This window comes from Phyllostomus discolor, chromosome X (genome assembly GCF_004126475.2).
Source record: "Phyllostomus discolor isolate MPI-MPIP mPhyDis1 chromosome X, mPhyDis1.pri.v3, whole genome shotgun sequence".
NCBI lineage: Eukaryota > Metazoa > Chordata > Mammalia > Chiroptera > Phyllostomidae > Phyllostomus > Phyllostomus discolor.
The window spans coordinates 99,292,783-99,313,547 of NC_050198.1; the positions used below are offsets into that span (position 1 = coordinate 99,292,783).

Below are 20,765 nucleotides of genomic sequence, written 5' to 3' on the forward strand. Positions count from 1 at the left end.
CCTCTTACTCCAAGCTCTCACACAGGCAGGTGCTGTAACCTGGGGGAGTTTGCCTCCTAGTTGCATCCCATCTCCCTGGCTCAAAGCAGGGCCGCAGCCATTTAACATATCTATGAAACCCATTAAAAATTATAGATATGCTAAATAACCATGCCAGAAGGCTATCTGCAAAACTGTTGCTATGCAGAACAACTCCCAATGTCCTTGTTCCATGCCCTAGTTCAGACTTGTGGGGATGAGGACATCCTATATTTTTAAATATTTCCTGGATACCCTGAGTTCTGGACCCCATTGGAAATCTCTCTTTGGGGCACCCTGGCTGTACTCTGTTATCATCATGCTTTTCTTTCTGTTTTGCCACTTATCACCATCTGATCCAGTTTGTATATTACTTAATTTCGAGTATTATCTGTCTCCTAGACTCGACTGTAAGCTCCATGAGAGCAGGGAATTTTCCCTGTTTTGTTCACTGTTGAATTATCAGGGCCTAGAACACTGTTTGAAATAGAGTGGGAACTCGGTAAGTATCTGAATGAATGAATGAATGAATGAATTCTGTAATACCACTTACTATACTGTATTATCATTTATCTGTTCACAATAAGTACACAGTAGGCACTCAATCAACATTTGCTGAATGAATGAATGGCAAAAGCCTTTCATAAACCATGAAGCACTCAGTGCTTTATCATTAGGAAATGGCCACCCTGTTCTGCTCTGGGTCACAAGAATGAGGCTGCTTGCTGCTCTTCCAAAGAACTGCTTCCACCCTTTATACAAGAGGCAACACTTTATTCTTATCCCCTCACCTCCACCTCTGGCCACCTCAAAATCCATTAAAGCCTCTGATACAAATGGCACTTAGAAGCCAGTTTCCAGACTCTGTTGTCAACCCCATGGAAGTTCAGCCTGCACCCCCACCTACTTCCAAGCACCTGCCTGAAGCTAGGTGGCTCTGATTTCACCTGCATACCCACCCCCATGGTTGACCTCATATCTAGAGCACTTTACACTTCCCAAAGCAGTTTGTGCCCATTTTTTCACTTGATCTCCACACCAGTCCTGCTGGGATCAGCATCTCCATTTTCTAGGTAAAGAACCAGAGGCCCATAGAGGTAAGTGATTAGTGCACGAGTATGTACCTAATAAGTGAAAGCTTGGGCTGGGATTCACATTCTCAGAATCCAAGCCTTTTATCCTATTGTACTGATACACAATCCATCTAGAAAATAAATAAACACATATAAATAAATGTGGTGCATGTAGAACTGTAAATTAGCAAAGAGAATGCATATTCTTTGCAATAATGAGCAAGGACAGCACCCAACAGTTTTTCACTCAGTTCCTATACCATTAATTGTGTGTGCCATTCACTGGGCATAGAGTTCATACTGTGCAGGGAACATAATAATCACATGAAGCCTCAAAACCATAACTAAGTATTTTCCAGAGTGAGACATCCCACTGCCTAGAAGCCAGGAAATTAGTGACTTGTACTGGGGGCTGGGGGAGACAAGGGATGGAGAGAAATCACCAGTAACATCCCTTCATTCTCATTTAAACTGCTGGAAACCAAGGAGTGGGTTTGGCTGGAAAGCTATTTCTTTCTCCATTAATTTATTAAGCCTGTCATTCATTTAATAATCCTGCAAGTTGTATAGTCATTGAGAACTCTGTAGCACCAAAGTCTGCTAATGGGGGTTGCAGCCAAGTAATCTTCTCTAGGGGAACTTACAGGCTAATAAGGGAGAGAAGGTATGTACATGCATAGTAATGACTGAAAGTTGAAAGAGTTAAGTGTTATGACAAAGGTGCAAAGAAGGAGAGGGGGCATTCCAAAGCATGAGAGAACACCTCCAAAATTGGGGAATAAATAATATCCCCAGAGAAATGGGGCCAGTGGCTGGGCCTTGAAAAATGAGTAGTATATGGGCTTGAAACTGTTAGAGAATGAGAGGGGGAAGGTAGGTGGTGGTGAATTCTGAGAACACCATGGGGAAAATTGTGAAGCATGTCCCCAAAACAAGGAATTTTGCAGTGTGGCTGAACTGCAAGGTGCAAGAGAGGAAATGTGGGCACCAGGGCTGCAGACACAAGTGAGGGCTAGTTTCTGAATCCTACTGTGGGCACCCAAAACACCACGGGCGCACAGGATGGATGGAAAAGAAATGGGGCTTCTGTGGTGACTTCCGGGAATAAAACAGCCCAAATGAGTTTCTCTGCACATTCACTTCCAGCTTATTTTTATGAAAGACACATTCAGCGTGTAGGGAAAGACTTCACCATAGCAACAGGCTAGGGCCACGGCCAGGTCCGGTGCTTCTCTTTGGTTAGATCAAGGGCAAGGATCTCTGCTCCATGGCTACAACATGAGCTTGCTTCTCATTCCCAGTTTAGCACCCGGGGCTTCATCAGCCATAGGCCCAATGGAGTTTTTTTGTTCGAGGGGGCATCTGGGAACTCGAGCTTATCTTCAAATGAAGAATGTGCCTGGGTCCCTCTAACTGGCAAGACCATTTTACCGCAATAGCCTTATTTTCTGAACACGTTTCTTTGCTTGGGAGGAGGTCTAAGCTGGAAAGAATTGTGTAGAAGGCTCAATTATCTTAAGGATTCACCTTCGTCATCCATCCTTCATCTCACCTCCCTCTCTTCCCCTTTAGGGACATGTATCATGCCACAGTGGGGCTGTAATGAAGCCAATTCCATGTGTATTTTTTTTCCTGACTTATTGACCCGCCACCATTTCAAACTTTTTTCTAAACAGTAGTCAGAGTTAAAAAAAAAAAAAAAAACCTTAGGATGTTTAGTTAACCAGGAGCTGAATGACTTAGACATATGATCTGGCTGCCAACAAAGTAGTGACCCATGTTTTTTGGACCATAAGATGCACCTAGTTTTTAGAGGAAAATAGGCAAAAAAAAAATTTGAACCAAAAAATGTGGTAAAATATTTAATGACATAAATAACATAATATTTCACCAATGTAAATGTAAATGGAACTCAACAGTAGCATTAACAACCATTATTCCTCTCAAATTTGAGGGGGGGATAGTGTATCTTATAGTACGAAAAATGTGGTAAGCCTATTTCATTAGAGAGGGCCCAGGAGAGCAATGAGAACTTTTGCTCCACTTTGCTGCTTACCCTGGGAGACAGCATCACTATTATGCTCAAGGATGCTGCAGGTGAGGAGGGAAGGGGAGCAATGACCTTGGAAGGTACAATCACATTGGCTTCCTGATGGTTCTTCCACAGATCAAGCATGCTTCTGTCTCAGCTCTTTTAAATGGCTCTTCCCTCTGCCTGCAACACATCCCCCAATTCTTGACACGGTTCACTCCCTCACCTCAGTAGCTCTCTGCACAGATATCCTCTTGCCAGAGAGGCTGCCCCGACCTCCCAGGTCTCTTAGAATAGTCTCTTTCATCACTCTCTATCACCCTCTATACCAGGAGTGTCAAATTCATTTTCACCTGGGGCCACATCAGCCTTGTGGTTGCTTTCAGAGGGCTGAAACAATTTTAGGACTGTATAAATGTAATAACTCCTGAACTGTTAAAGAGTTGAAATTACATTTGGCTCTTTGAAGGCAACCGCAAGGCTGATGTGGCCCCCAGTGAAAATGAGTTTGACACCCCTGCAGTCTGTACTGTTTTTTGTTTGTCTTCATGACAACTTACCATCTTCTGACACATATTATGTTTCTCCTGTTGAACTGTAAGCTCCACGAGTGATGGGTTTTTGTGTATTTTGTCCACTGCTGGGTCTACAACAGTGTCTGACCCATAGCGGGGGCTCAATACATATTTGGAAACACAAATTTTTCATAGCATTTACTTTGTTGTCCTGCAATTTATCTCCATTAGAATTTTGTCTAAGAAGCCTCTTTTTTCTTTTTGTTTTTGACATTCTCATTAGTTAGTTAGCCAATGCTGGCATTGAATGTATTGGTTGGATGGATGGATGGATGCAGTAGCACAACATTGCAGAGGCGTGTCAAACACTAGATGAAGTTGCCCTACACCCACACCACAGTCTGGTAGCCTCTAGATGCATGTGACTATTGAGCGCTGGAAAGGAGGTTTGTCTGAATTGAGATGTGTAGCAAATGTAAAATAAACACCAGATGTTTTTTTAAAAGCTTTTATTTATTTATTTTTAGGCAGAGGGGAAGGGAGAGAGAAGAGAGGGAGGGAAACATCCATGTGTGTTTGCCCCCTGCGCTGCCCCTACCAGGGACCTGGTGGGCAACCCAGGCATGTGCCCTGACTGGGAATTGAACCGGTGACCTTTTGGTTCACAGGCTGACACTCAATCCACTGAGCCACACCAGCCAGGGCCAGATTTTGAATTTTGGGCATAAAACCATGTAAAATATTTCATCAATAATAATATTTGTATTGATCATAGGTTTACATATCACTATTTTGGATGTACTGGGTTAAATAAAAGTATTCCTAAAATGAAGTTCACCTGTTTAATTTTTTTAATATTACTGCCAGAAAATTTTAAATTACATGTGTGACTAGCATTATATTTGTATTGAATGGCACTGCTGTAGTGATTTTTGACAAACTCCATGTTGAAACCCGAAACTTTGCAAACTTATGAGGTTGTGTTTGGGGGGTGGGTACAGGTAGTTTCTTGTGATTAACACAGAAGAGGGTTCTTTATACTCACTGCTGCTGGGAACTGGTGACAGCAGAGTCAAATAAGCACTATGGTTCTTACACAACCTCATCTTTCTCATTTCTTCCTTCTCTCACCCCCATTTTCCCAGAGCTGCCAAGCAATAAGCCAGATCAAATTGTTAGAATGTTTCACTTCCTTTCTTAACTCCTGCCGACCCGTACTTTCTGTGATGGTGATAACAGTGAACAGATAAATGGCCCAAAGGTGAGCTACAAGCTGGAAGAAGAAAATCTAGCCACAAGCACCCTGGGTCACCGACATCCAGCAGAAACCCCACTTTGGAAAACTTTCTCATTTTCTGATAAGTGATTTTATGCATGTAACCAGCTCTCCTGGCAGATTCCCATGCTGGGTTATCCCAGGAAAGAAATAGAAAAGTAGAAGACACACCACCTGCCCTTTAAGAGATTATAATCAAGTTAAGAAACAAAAATAACTACCATGTGTGTGAAAGTTAAACTAGAACATAGAACATTCATCCAAGAAATGTTGGGCAGAGTGTAATAAAGGCCAAACAAATACCCTAGAAAATTAGTACTCTCAGAGTTCAAATCAAAGTTAGTTCCAAATATTGAGACAGGCAAAGAAAAGAAGATTCTTTGAGGTGCTAGTGCTTGAGTTGGACCTTGAGGAATACAGTGAGGTTACAAAATTCTGGATTTCCAGAGCTTGAAGGGCCCTTAGAGATATAGTGTACTCCTCACTGGATAAAAAACAAAACTGAAGCTCAGAGAAAGAAAGATCTCATAGTAAGTCAAGAAAAAGTTGGTATTAGAACTGAGATTTTTCTAGTCCCCTGTCCACTACTCTCAGTGTTCTCTTGTCCAGGTGCTGAGAAGGGAAGGGTGGTGTTCTAGGTATAAAAAAGCTGAGAACCCAGCCCTGGCTGGCATAGCTCAGTGGATTGAGCACAGGCTGAGAACCAAAATGTCACAGGTTCGATTCCCAGCCAGGGTACATGCCTGGATTGCAGACCATGACCCCCAGCAACCACACATCGATGTTTCTCTCTCTCTCTTTTTCCCTCCCTTCCCTCTCTAAAAATAAATAAATAAAATCTTTAAAAAAGCCGAGAACCCCAAATAATTTACCCATCCCCCAACACACACAAAAATACATATACAAGCACACACAGATACACTCACACACACACATACCTGTAAACCTGATGAGCCCTCAGTTTCTTTTTCCTTCACTACCATGTTAATTTAGCAAGAGAAACAGACAAAACTGAACTCAAATTCCAGGTTGAACAACATCACCTTTTCATTTCGTTAGAAATGGGTGGTGCATTGATGAATGGCCTCTCTGATGTAACCTGCCGTCTCAAAAACATTCAATTTGAGAAGCTCTCCTTCTGTTCCTTTTTGTCCCATCAACACAAGATACACAGACTCAATCTGAATTACTGTCACTGCCTGCCTGCCCCAACTCTGGCCTTTGGTGCAGAGGCCCATGGTATCCTTGCCCTCGGTGTCCAGGTTGTCCTGGATCAGCAAGCATTTACTGTAGTCCCCCCAAGGGTGATTCCCTGAAGAAACAACTTCTCTCTCCCCTCTCTCTCACCAGCAAGATCTGAATTTCTTCCTGGGCCGACCCAGAACAATTTGCCTTCAGGGTAAGAAGCTAACAATCAGGGTGGAGAATTGGGGATAATTGCCGCAGCACAGCACATCCTACACTTCAGGAAGAGGGCCATACAGTCTTGGCACACCTCTGGGCTAATGTCCTTTAAGCACGGCATGACTCAAGTAAGCTGCCTCTTAACGATGAATAAAGTGCCTTCTGGCAAGCTGGTCTTCAAAAGCTGTTTGTTTGCAATTAGCTCAAGATGACTGATAATCAGGGACTGAAATCAGCTAAAAATACAGTCTATTACTGCAGACCTCTGGTGGAGAGAGCTCTTGGTGACTTGTATGAAGTTATGCCACAGCTGCCCTCTGCTGTGATTTATCCAGCTACCTCTGGAGGAGGAGTGAGGTCACAAAGACTTTTTAAATGGTTATCCTCCACCAGATCATGGGTGACCTTTGGCAGTAGCTTTCTGAGGCTGTGTCTCTAGCTGATGAGATGGTGGGGCTCAGAGGGGATATACCTACTTACTTTCCTAGGATACCATGGGAAGAACACTAACCCCTAACAGTGGAAAAAGCCCTCAAAGTAGAACATAAATGGGCAATAAATGAGTAAATGAGTTGGAAGTGTGGATATACAGAAGGACAAGTGAGATTTGCTGCAGCAACTAATATCTACAATGTTGGCTAATCTCACTGAGTCCTGAGCTCTAGGTGCAAAGTCAAAAAACCCACAGGCTCACCATTCACACATGCTTTGGGGATGATCAAAATAGCCTCTACATTGTTTCTCTGCCTCTCAGGGGTGTCAAACTCATTTTCCCCGAGGGCCACATCAGCCTCACGGTTGCCTTCATAGGGCCGAATGTAACTTTAGGAGTATATATGTGGAACTACTCCTGAACAGTTAAGTGAGAGCTCAGTGCTGCCACTGGGTAGAAACAAGGTGCGGACCCCATAAAACAAGGGGGAGGGCCAGATTGGGCCCGCAGGCCTTGTGTTTGCCACCTGTGCTCTAGATTCTTTCCTTCTAGTTTATCTTCTGCCCCACACTATCTGTGAATCTCGAGTCATTCATCGTCATCTAGTCCCTCAGCAAGTATTCATCAAGCATTCATTATGTGCCAAAGACTGTTCTAGGCACTGGGTTACAGAACTGAAAAGAAAAACCTCTTGGAGCTGATGTCATGATGGAAGGAGATAAAGAAATAATAAATAGAGAATAGTATCCCTTTTACTGAAAATATTTTATGAGTCTAATATTTTCTTCTTCCAGATTTTCCCAAGGTCTCTTTGCTCCTAAAGGTCCAATCTGACTTCTGACTCTTCTGCAGCCTCGAGCTAATCATCGTCTATGCCTTAATTTCCTCTGAAATGACACCAGCTTGCCTTAAAGACAGAATGTTAGAAAGAATTGCTCAAGTTAATGGTGGAGAAAATCTAGGATAGCTTTGAAAATCTACTTATTCAACAAATATTTATTGAGTACTTACTGTGTGCCAGAGGTATTGTAGACTTTGGAGACCAAGTGATAAACCCAAAGTCCCCGCCCTCATGAAGCTGACAACCTAGAGGGGGAGACAAATGGCAAAAACATTTATAGTATATCAAGTGGTATTAATAAGTATGAAGAAAAGGGTTAGGAGGGTAGAGAATGCTGGAGAAGGAGTGGTGGTGGTTTTATATTATATAAGGTACTCAAGTAAAGATTCTTTGATATGGTGACATTTGATCAGAGACCTGACAGAGATGAGGGAGTGAGCATCTAGAGGATATCTAGAGGAAGGGCATTCTAGGCAGAGAGAACGGCAAGTGTAAAGGTCCTGAGGCAAGAGCATGTCTGGAATATTTGAGAACAGCAAGGAGATTAATATCACATAAGTAGAGAGACAATTGGCTGATAGAAGATGTAGTCACAGTGGTACTGGGCTTAGATCATATGTAAGGCTTCATAGGCTGTGATTAACAGTTTGACTTTTGTCCTGAGACAGGGTGCGACTGGAATGTTTTAAGCAAACAAATGACATCACTATAGAGTCTGGAAGATGCTATGTGGAGAATAAATTCTAGGGAGGACAGGGACAAAACATGGAAACTGAACTGATCCAGGCAAGATAAATAAAGGCTTGGATGAGGGCACAAGGGTGAGAAGAGGTTGGATTTGGAGACTGTGTTGAAAGATGAGCCAATAGGATTTGATTATGTGTCAGGCCTGGGATGGGAGAGAAAGAGGATGCCTCTGAGGCTTTTGGCTGGAGTCACTGGGAGGATAGAGTTGCCATTTCCTGAGATAAATACTACAGAAGAACACATTTGAGGATGTAGGTAGAAATCAAAAGTTTGGTTTTGGATATGATAAGTTTGAGATGCCTATAAGACATTCAAATAGACATGTACAGTAGGCTGTTGGATATTATGTAAGCCAAAGCACTCAGAGGACAGATCAGGAATAGAGTGAACATCTTGAAAGTTGCATAGAAATAAATAGTATTTAAAGGCATAGGACTGGATGACAGCACTCAGGAAATAACAGTAAGTGGAGAAGAGAACAAAGGTCTAAGTCCTGGCAGCACTGCAATATGTAGAGACAGGTAAAATGAGGGATAAACAGCAAAGGAGATTGGGAAAGAGAAGTCAAGAGAAGGACAGTAGTGTCCCTGAAGTCAAGTGCAAAAAAAAAAAATTGTATCAAGAGGAAGACAGTGATCTGAGACTGCTGAGAGGACAAGAAGAGGGGAGAATTGGGTAATAGATTTTGCAATGTGGAAATTACTTCAAACTTTGACAAGGGCAGTTTGGTAGGGTGGTGGGGGCAAAATGTAACTACAGTTGTTTCAAGAGAATGGAGGAGAGGAAAAGAAATGGGGGGAAGGAGCGAATTTAGAAAAAATCTTTGGAGGGCTTTTGCTCTAAAATGCAACAGAGAAATGGGGAGATTATCTGAGTGTTCACCTGTAGCTTTTTTGCTCAAGTGTACAAATAAATTTGCTATTTCATTTGCACTGTATGTGTATAAATAAACTTACGATTTCATTTCCACTATACATGTTATCTCTGGATTGAATTCTTCTCTTGCACTTGCACTGGAGGCAAGAACTGAGGAAGTGGAGAAGTCCCCACTGACCCCACCCCACCCGCCATCTCCCCAGTAACTCTTTTACCACATATGTAATGAAAAAAATTATGACGATAGTGCAGTTGTCCGGTCCGTAACTAGGTTAGTGGCAGTAGACTTGTAAAGGAAAGGAGTAAGAGGAAGGTATGCTTATAAACCATTTCAAAAAAAATATGGTATGATGACTTCCCCATGATATGACAGCTAAGAAGCTCTTTGGAAAGCCGGTTGCCACAAAAGTACAATCTGGTATCTCCGCAGGGTGTCATCACTGTTAACATTAGAGACTAGTAAAATGATATTGGTGTTCAGAATCCCCACAGCATCAAAAGGTGTGAGAAGGGTGGCTGTACTCGGGCTTGAGACTTAAGAGCTCCTGGACCCAACCTGGAATTTGAATGAATCAGAACTCAGCTCTCGCAAAGAAAAGGGCATTTGCCAGACACCAAGATGGCGGGAGCGACCACCAGGGAACTGTCGCGATAGGAAAGTCCGCGAGGATCAAGTGACGAGAACTTGAGCCTGGAGAGCGTTAGCCGCAATCGGAGGGCGGGGGCAGGAGCGCTGGTTGGGCGAGCCGGCGAGGCGGCAAAGGCAAACCGGCTGCCGAGACAGCTCGAGGAGCGCTGAGGACTTCGAGCTGGGACAGCGGTCATGGACCACATCACGGTGACGAAGGTAAGGAGAAGAGTTGGGCGAGGCCGGGAGCCCATAGTTACTTGTCGGCACTTAGCCCCGAGCGCGGGCACACCCGGTCAAGCCTCCTCAGGATGCTCTTTGACGTCCCGTCCCCTGGCCGGTCCCGGGCCCGCGTTCCCTCTTCTTACTTCACACCCCCTTTGAATATTTAATATTAATTACGTAATATTTAGAAACTGAGTTCTCCCCTCCAGTTTTCCCCTCAGAACCCTTCTGCGGGCGATGGCAGCGCGGAGCTCAGGGGCTTTGCGCCAACCGTCCCCTCGCGCGCCGCGACCCTCGCTAGCGACACACCCCAGCCATGACCTCGCACACCCCCTTTCACACCCAGTCGCCATACTCGCAACCTCCTTTCTCCAATATCCCACATGGCATCGCCTCCGGAGAGTTACTTCTTTTACCCCGCGTTTCCCGAGCCCTCTCTTGACCTCCTGAGCCCCTAAACCTGCCTGGAGGCTTGTCCGGACCACCGCCACGGCCCCCCGTCCCAGCTCCCCGGAGCGTGTGGCTGGGTTTTGGGGGGACGGGGTGGGGGGGCGACAGCATCTCTTCAGCCCCACTCGAGCGGTGGGAAGATGAGTTCTAGCAGAACTGCTCAGCCAGGAGCAAAACCCCCCAAAAGTAGCATTCACTGCCAGGCTGGTGGGCGCCCATTGGCGGCCGACTCCCTGTTAGAGCCACTTCGACGCCTTTTTTTCTCCTCTCCGAACCCTACTCTTGCCCTCCCCAACATCAGCCACTTCCCAAATCCACCTCCTTCCTATGAGTTTTCTTTGTACCATCCGAAGCTGAGGATCAGAGAAGAGGTCCCAACTAGCCTCTGCTTAAGTGTTGTTTTCTGTCCATCTTAAGGAACGTTACCGAGGCTATAACTGAAGTCCGCGTCCAAGTCAGTATGTTGTCATTGAAAGGGCACGGGTTTTGAAGCCACGAATGCTGGACCCCCCAACTACCAGCTAGTGACTTTGAACAAATTATCCAAATTTTGCCATGTATAATGCCCACCCACGTTTTTGGCCCAAACTTTCAGGAAAAATTTTTTTCCGTTTAATTAATTAATTAATTGATTAATTAATATTTAGAAACTAAACAGATTATCGTATTCCAGGAAATTGTTTGGCATACAGATATCATTGTTGCTTTCTGGAATTACACTTTTTACACGTAAATATAAATGAAAGAATTAAAACCATTTATATAGATACAGAATTAGTACTACCCATGTACAATGCACACCCTTATTTTTTCCTCAAAAATTTGGGCAAAAAAGTGGGAATTATACATGGCAAACTATGGTATTTAACCTATTTGAATCTTTTCTCCTTTACCAAATGTGAAATTTGCTTTGCTCACTTCAGATACTGGTTGGGAAGACTAGAGAAAATGATGTGTATGTAAGCTTTTTTTTTTTTTTAACTAGAAAAGTGTTATTTCCACTTGTTGACTCAAGATCAAGACGCTGTCTGATGGGCAAAGCAGAAACTCCAACTTTGAGACCTCCTCTTTCCTGACTTCTCCTTCTTTAAGCCCATTCTCTGATGAAGATAACCACATCCCCTGTAGCTTCTATCCTTAACTTTTTCTTGGTCCTTTCCTTTCCAGGTTATGTCATCTGTACCCATTTCCCTGGCATGGTATAGGAAGGTGGCACCATCAAAGAAAAGGGGCTTCTGCTCTCCATCCTCTCCTCCCCACCCACCTAACCTTGGGCCACACTGCCCAATTCAAAATTACCTCATTTGAAATGCTGCCTTTGTTTTTCTTCCAACCTGGAGAAGGGGAGGCAAAACTTTCCTTGTGCTTGAATGTTAAAATATTAAAATCTCCCTGATGGGGGATTAAAAGCTATAAACTGGGCTAGCTGTATTATATGAGAAAAGATACCATTATTCTCACCATATCAAAATAATAATAGCACCTAACATATTGAGTGTTCAACTATGTGGTAGGCACTGTGTTAGTTGCTTTACGTGAAATGGGTATTGATCCTTAAAGCAACCTATAAGGGAGGTACTATTATTATTCCTATGTTATACATGAGGAAGCTGAGATCCATGGAGGTGAAATGACTTGCCTAATAAAGATAAAAGTGCTCAGTTTCAGACTGGTGGGGAGACAGAGTTAGTGTTCAAGAAAATTTTAATATGCATCATGACCAGACTTCACATTTACTGCATGGATGGTATTATAAATCTTGGAATGCAAATTAAAACTCCAAATGAAAACTTAGTTCTTTAAATAAAATTGATATTATTTTTGGTGCCTGGAAGGGTTTTGAGTGCCCACAGGTGGTATGCTTCCACAGCTCTATTTTTTCTTTTATTATTATTTTAAGTTGCTGGGAAGGATTAAGCTTGCAGTAATAGCTAGGGATGAAAATGGCCTCTCTTTTGTTAAATTACTATTTCCACAAAAGGGAGAGACTTCAGTTTTCTCCATCTGAGATCAAAGAGATAACCATGAGCTTGTCAGTTATTAGCTCTGCCTGTCAAATACAAAAGTGACTTTTATTTTTGTTTTTTTGCTTGTATTTACTTCTTGTGAACACTTTTAATAAAACTATTGAAATGTAACATATGTATAGAGAAGTTTATAGATTATAAGTTTATACTCTGTGAATGAATGTTCACTAACTGCACATACCCATGTAACCAACACCCAGATCAAGAAATAGAACCTTACCAGGAGTCTTCTCATTCCTCTTCTAGTCAATACCTCTCTCAAGGGTAACCACTATCCTCACTTCTAGCAGAATAGATTAGTTTGCCCTTTTTTGTACTTAGTATAAATGGATTCATATATACTTTTTTGTGTCTGGCTTATTTTGCTTGACATTGTATTTGAAAGTTTCATCCATATTATTCCTGAGAGTCATAGATAATTCTCATTGCTATATAGCATTCCATTTTGTTAACATGCCACCTGTGGTTTATACTGATTTATCCAGTCTTCTGTTGATGGGGAATTTCTAGTTCTGGCTGTTACAAATAGAATGTTTTCTTGATGAGTATACATATACATTTTTTGTTGGAATATACACAGGTATAGAATTTCTGGATCATAAGATATGCATATATTCAGATAGAGTAGATACTACCAATTTTTCACTCTCACCCCCTATGTGTGAAAGAGGAGTTGTCTTTTTAAGTTATAACCTTGGGATTTAACAACAATTTTTGTGTCACATCAGAGCTACCCAAAAGTTCAGTGACTGTCCTGTCTGAACCAGAATTTGTTCTTTGTACTTCCCCCCACCCTGTCACTTCTGTGTGTCAGTTAGCTCCTACAATTCTTCTAGGTGTCAGTTGGCACTGAGAATTAATTACCTTTCTGTTCCAGAATGGAACTTTATTAATTAGGATTTTCAGTTTACATTGAGTTTCAGCTGGCTTAGAAATGTACTGTAGTGATTAAGAGTGTATGCTTGGAGCCAGACTGTCTGCATTCAAACCTCAACTCTTCTATTTCACTACATTTGCGATCTTGGCAAATATGTACCTTCTCTATGCCTGAGTTTCTTCATCTGTAAAAAGGTGGTGGTAATAATAGTACCCATTGCACAGGGTTGTTATAAGGATTAAATGAGTTAATATTTGTAAAAGTGCTTAGACAATTGCCTGGTACATCATAGGTACTTAATTTAGCTATAAATTACTATCATCATTATTAGTTATTAGTTACAAAACCCCACATAGGGAGCTGTTAGGGTATATAGCTGTCTTATAGCAACTGCCCTCTAGGATCTCTCAATCAAGTAAAGTGATAAGAGCAAGCATAAGATCCAAGAATGAAAGTGAGAACTTTCATGAGAGGGACAAGTGAAATACTGTTGGAGTTTAAAGGCAAAAAAGGTCCAGTTCTAGATGAAGTGTAAAGAGTATGAAATGAAGAAAGCTTTGTGGAAGAAGTGGCATTTAAGCTGAGTCTGAATGATAAATAAGATTTTACTCTTCAGAGATTGGGGAGGTGAGAGGGATTCCCTGCCAAGAGCATAAGCTCAGGGGCAGGTAACTCATTGGAGCAAGGCAGTGAGAGGGATGTCTCAAGGAAGTAAGTTGGAGAGATACATTTTGTAGATTGTAGAAGACCTTGTTTGAATTTGGTTCTATAGGTAGCAGAGCTGCTAAAGCTTTGTAAGTCTACAAATGTAGAATATAAAAGTTAGAACATTTTAAAAGATTATCTAAATGAAGATTGGAAATGCAGTTTCTTTTGGCATGATGGAAATGTTCTAAAATTATATTGTGGTGATGGCTGTACAACTCTGTAAATTTACTTTAAAAATCATTGGACTGGGTGCTCAAAACAAGTGTGTTTTATGGTCTTGTGAGTTACGTAAATCTGCAAATGAATGAATGAATGAATGAGTAAGTAAATAAGATCATTTGGTCATAGCCCAAACCTCTCATTTCACGGATGTGAAAGCTGAGGCCCAGCGGGCTCAAGTTTCTTGCTAAGTCAAATGTTTAGCAAGTGGCAGAGCCAGCGTTGTCTTTTTGTTGTTTAGTATGCATGATTGGTTCAGACTGATAAATGTGTGGAATTAGCATTGAAACAAGAGCCAAGATAGTTGGAAGGGCCAGGTGGGTATAGAATGCTATTCTGGATAATAGTAGTAATAAGTAATAATACTTTATAGTACTTTACAAAGTGCTTTTCAATCCACCCTACCTGCTCTCAAGATTACTATTTATGTGAAGCTTTCCTAAAAGCAGGCAATTTTTGGCTTGATTTCTAGGAAACTAAGAAACAAATTTAGCGTTCAATCATATTAACTACATTAGCCCTTGTACTTAGTATAATTGCTTCCTCTACCTTTTCATGGCTTTGATTGTCTGTTCTTATAACCTAATTATAAATCTGTCTTTTATTATAAACCACCTCAAATTAATTTAGGGAAGAGGCAGGCTCAGAATAAATCAAGATAAAACTGGGTAAAGTGTTTTTTATTGTCAAGAAAATGTGATTTCCAGAGTTGAGGATAGTAATCCCCTTCTAGTTCTCAAAGTCCAAATTCACTTGGCTCTCCTTTGATTCTTTCAGTCAAGAAAACAGTGTAATATAGTGTGGGGAAAATATGAACAGACAGAGCTGGGTTTGAATTCTAGATGTATTATTTCTTAGCTCTGAGTTCTTTGCCAGATCACACAAATGCTCTGAATATCATTTTCCTCATTCGTGAAATGGGGATAATATTTACCTCTTGGGACTATGACAAAGATTAAGATAAGGTATGATGAGGGCCTGGCACACACTAAGTGTTCCATAATTGTGTGTTGTTTTCTGTTTTCATCTGATCCAAATAGTGGTAGAGGCTATAGTATACACTAGTCCTGGCAGGTCTCAAAGATCTGCCTGTCTCAAAGAGGGAGATTTTCCTGAGCATCCAGAGTGGCTCTTGGTACTACAGTGCAAAGACAGAGGTTACTCAGGAAGCCCTGATGGCAGTGGTCTGGCATTTTGGCCACTATTTTATAAGCTTTGAAATCATATTTCTCACCACCAAAACCTCTTTGGACCTCACTTTGTATTTTGCTGTTATTTCTAGAAACCACTGGGATTTGTTGTAGGGTTGTGTGTTTTTAGATATTGTTTTGTGGTTTTGTGGTACAATACTTAAACACTTTAGAAGGATTTTTAAGAGTTAATAGATTAATTTTAATAATTATAAGTATAGACATAGAATTTTTAAAGGTTTTGTAACACTTCCAAATATTTTTTTGATCACTGCTAGATGTCTAGATCTCTTGGCTGTAAGAGTTAGAGAAGGAAAGGTAAACAAATGTAGGAATATATATAACCAAACAAATAGAATTAAATACCTTTGCTCTGGCTAGCATTGTTCAGAAAATGTCTATTTTGGAAGTTCAATTTTTTAGCATTTGGTAAGGTTTATTATAAATAAAACCTTTTTGCCCTGGCTGGCGAAGCTCAGTGGATTGAGCGCAGGCTGCGAACCAAAGTATCGCAGCTTCGATTCCCAGCCAGGGCACATGCCTGGGTTGCAGGCCACGGCCCTCAGCAACCGCACATTGATGTTTCTCTCTCTCTCTTTCTCCCTCCCTTCCCTCTCTAAAAATAAATAAATAAAATCTTTTAAAAAAAAAGAAGACAATAAAAAATAAAAATAAATAAAAACTTTTCTTGATGGATTACTATATTTCACCCTATGTCTTTTTTGTGTTAAATATTTAGTTTGGTTACTCCTAACTTTTTAAAAAGATTTTATTTCTTTTTTTTAGAGAGGGAATGGAGGGAGAAAGAGAGAGAGAGAGAGAGAAACATCAATGTACAGTTGCTGGGGGCCATGGCCTGCAACCCAGGCATGTACCCTGACTGGGAATGGAACCTGCGATGCTTTGGTTCGCAGCCTGCGCTCAATCCAGTGAGCTACGCCAGCCAGGGCTACTCCTAAATTTTTTTTTTACTGTTGTTCAATTACAGAAAGATTTTTTGATGAGCTCCAAAGACATTTTCTTTATTTGAGAAATCTATTCTGGACAGGAAATCAGGAGACCTGGGTTCTAGTCCCAGCTCTGATACTGACATGCTGTGTGACCTTAGGTTTCATTTTCCTCACGAGTAAAACAATATCTACCCTTTATTGAGCAATTACACTGTGCCAGGCACTATTCTAAATGCTTTATGTCAGCATTACATATCTATATATACTCACGTAACACAACAATGCCATTATTATCTTCATTTTAAATATGTAGAAATCAAGACCCAGAAAGCTTGAGCAGGTTGCTGAGAGCCAGAATATGAAGCAGACAGCCTGTGATTCAAAAGCCTGCACTGTACTGCTTCAATAAAGTGAGCAGGTTGGATTATACTATCATTTCCTAAACTTTGTTCCTGATGATTACTAATCCCGCAAGATACGTTGTTTGAAAAAAATAAAAAGGATTTCAAGGTAAAATATGTTGATACCATAAACACTGTGGAGATCTGTAGTGAATTTTCACCATTAAAATCTCTGAGAAACCCTGTAATAAAGAACCCTGCTTATGTTTGTTTAACCCAGTGTTTCCCTAACCGGACCACACTGTGTGTGTGTGTGTGTGTGTGTGTGTGCGCACCAGTTAACATCCTGTGGAACTAGGGTTCATAGAACCTAGTTTCAAATTTGCTTTGATTGGAGGAGTGCTGAAAAATAGAGCATGAGAAGGCATAAATTCAAGGCAAGTCTAGGTTGCATTTTTAACACTTGCTTCAAATGACTTTGTACATACACAGAAGACTTCATTTACCCTCTACCTTTTCCTTTCCTCCCTCCTGCCCCCTCACATATTTTCTTGGTTATTACTTTAAAGAAGAGACCTAAATCAGAGATGCTTGTTGTGAAAATAGGTGAAAGCCTTTTTAATATGTGCAGGGCAGCTGTTGTTTTCATGATGAACTCTCTCTGCTGTCCGAGGTGAGGCCACATGGGATAGCGGTTATGTTAGACATGTGTACTGCTGATGGATTTCATTACACTGTTGTTTTTCCTGGAGCCAGATGTCTCATTTGTATTTGTTTTTGTAGTGTATCCAAGTTATTACCAATAACTGTGGAAAATCAGGATAGTAAATGGATTCTGAGAGCTCTGAAGTGTACCTGATCTCTTCCTTTCCTTTCTTCTCTTCCTGGAAGAGAAATGAAAACAAACAAACAAACAAAAAAAAACAAAAAAAAAACAGCCCAGTTATCCCTAGAGCAGTAATTTTCAACCAGTGTGCCATGGCACAGTGGTGCACTGCAAGAGGTGTTTTGTTTTTGTTTTTTAATTATTTGATTGTTGTTCAATTACAGTTGTCTGCGTTTACCCCCCACCAAGAGTCTTTAAAACATCCGACACCAAACTATTAGGTCAGGGGCACTGACCTCTTTTCCCTTAAATTGTCAAATACAAAATGACAACAGCCTAACACAACAATAGCTGCCCAGTGTGAATGAATCAAAATTATACCTATTTTTATCAGAATGGCAAAAAATATATATTTTTAATGTGCTGCAGAATTTTAGTTATTAGTTTATGTGTGCCATGAGATGAAAAAGGTTGAAAATCACTGTCCTAGAGCAAAGATTTTGTAAATGTCAGTGCTCTGTCTATAGCCAGGGAGTGCAAAACTAACAAAGCAGTTGGGTATCCTGCCTGGGAATTAGAGTCTGTATAGTACCTAGCAGGAGTCAATCTCCCCTCTCTCCCTCCCTTCTTTCCTTCCTTTCTTCCACTCCCCTTCCTTCTCCTCTTCTTCCTTTCCTCCTTTCTATCTTCCCTCCTTTTCTCCATCATCTCTCTCCTTTTTTCCTCATGTTCTTTCTCTTCCCTCCTTCCCTTTTCTCCACCCCCACCATCTCCTTCCCTCTTTTTCTCCCTTTCTCTCCTACCTCCCCTTTCCTTTCCTCCCTTCATGCCTCTTATGTCTCTACCCTCATCTCTCCCTCTTTTTCTTTCTCTCATCCCACCCCTGCTCTACACACATACACACACATACATATTCTATGGGACCCAGGTTTCTGTGAGATAAAAGCAGGTCTCCTACAAGGTCTCACCTGTAAATGGACACATATTCCCTGCAGTGTGGAGCCCTAAGGAAGTACATATCAACAGTTTCAGTATCAACAGTCCTCACTCCAAGACTTCCTCCAGTACTATCCTCCAACATGAACACAACACTCTTCATACATGGACATTGCAGCCTTTTGTTAGGCAGTTCCCTGGGCCTTAGTAGAGCTCCTTCCAAGTGGCCAGTGTTTCTCATTGAGCATCTCCTGCCATTCAAGAGAGCTAAGGATGTTTTATAGTTTAAATTTCTACTCCTCAACCTCTTGCCCATTCTTTTCCTGAATTGTGACTTTTCCTGACCGTGAGAGAGTAAGCCTCTATTCCAACTGGCACTGATTTCTCCTATTAACTTAATCACAGTTCCTCTGGCAGTAGCAAGCGTACTTTCCTTTAACTGTCGATTGGCTAATGAGATCACGTGCTTTTACCAAACTATTTTTATCAAGTTTATATAGTCTTCTGCATTCAGATTAGCAAAGGCCTACCTGCAACTGCCCCATCAGGAAAGGAAATTGTATGCATTCGTGTTTCTCTTGCAGCATTACTTGTAGCTTTTCCCACATACATTTCTATGCCCCACCCCTACTCCTACTCTTCTACTTATTCTGTGGCTAAACATTACTGAGGATTCTTTTTTCCCCTCCTCTTTCTTAATCCATTTGGGATGCTATAATAAAATACCACAGACTGGGTGGCTGATAAACAACAAATGTATTTCTTATAGTTCTAGAAGCTGGAAGTCCAAGATTAGGGTGGTAGCATGGCTGGGTTCTGGTAAAGTCCCTTTCAAGGTTGCAAACTGTCAGCTACTCACTGTCCTCACATTGTGGAAGGAGACAAGGAATCTCTCTGGAGCCTCTTTTTTAAGGGCACTGATTCTACTAATCCTATTTAGGTTATAATCTCCTCCCAAAGGTCCTACCTCCAAATACAGTAATATTGGGCATTAGGGTTTTAACATACGACTTTTGGGGGGACACAAACATTCAGAGCATAGCAACTTTCTTCTCCATTTGGGGTTTTGACCTTAAAATGTCTCCTGGGTTTTAGTAGTTTTTTTTTTTCTTTTATCTTACATTGGACCTGCTGAGTCTGGCTTTTCATTTATTCACTCTACTCCTGCTCTGGCCTTATCCTTCCACCTTACCTCCATCCCTTCTGCAATTGCATACTTCTTGCTCCCTTCCTCCGTTTTCTCCAGCCACTGTGTAGCCTTCTGTATCTGTCCTTCTAGCAAGGGTTACTCTGTGCTGGAAGTACATGCCTTCCTAGCCTGTACAGGAATATGTTAGTTTTGCGGGGGAGGAGATTGGAAATGAGTGTTTTTTATTGCAGTTAAAAATAACATTAGATTTACCCTCTTATTCATTTTTAAGTGTACTGTTCAGTAGTGTTAAATATATTCACATTATTGTGCAACATATCTCTAGAACATTTTCATCTTACAACACTGAAACTCTCTACTTACTAAACACTAATTTCCTCTTCCAGCACCCCTCTCCTTAGCAACCATCTTTCTACTTTCTGTTTGTATAATTTTGACCACTTTAGATACTTCATATGAGTGGAATGATAAAGTATTTGTCCTCTTGTGACTGGCTTATTTCACTTAGCATAATATCCATGTGGCAGGATGTCCTTTTTAAAGGCTGAAAAGTATTCCATTGTGTATAAATACCACATTTTTTTATCCATTCATATGTGTAGGGACATTTGGGTTGCTTCCACCTTTTGGCTATTGTGAATAATGATGCAGTGAACAAGGGTGTGTGAACATCTTTTTTAAGATCTTGCTTTAAATTATTTAGATATATATTCATAAGTGGAATGCTTGGTATATTTGGTAATTCTTTAAAAAATTTTCCACCTTTGCTTTAGTTTCATTTACTTTTATTGCCTGTGCTTTTTGTGTCATTCACTTTTAAGAAATAATTACCAGATCCACTGTCTTGACTCTCTTCTCCTGACATTTATTGCAGGAATTATATAACTTTTGGAATTACTTTTAGGCCTTTAATCCATTTTGAGTTAATTTTTGTACATTATATCAGGTAAGGGTCCAACTCCAGTACGGGTTTTTACAACCTTGTTAGGTTTATTCCTAGGCATTTTATTCCTTTTGTAGCAA

General features: G+C 41.1%; 1 protein-coding gene across 1 annotated transcript in view; it reads left to right on the forward strand.

The window, feature by feature from the left end:
* Positions 1 to 9,966: 9,966 nt before the first annotated feature.
* The window catches only part of MTMR8 (myotubularin related protein 8), a 61,564-nt gene continuing 50,765 nt past the window's right edge, over positions 9,967 to 20,765 (forward strand). Inside the window, exon 1 of the mRNA XM_028522983.2 lies at positions 9,967 to 10,062. Within this exon, the coding sequence (XP_028378784.1) occupies positions 10,039 to 10,062 (24 nt within the window). The 5' untranslated portion in view covers positions 9,967 to 10,038. The remainder of the gene's footprint in view (positions 10,063 to 20,765) is intronic.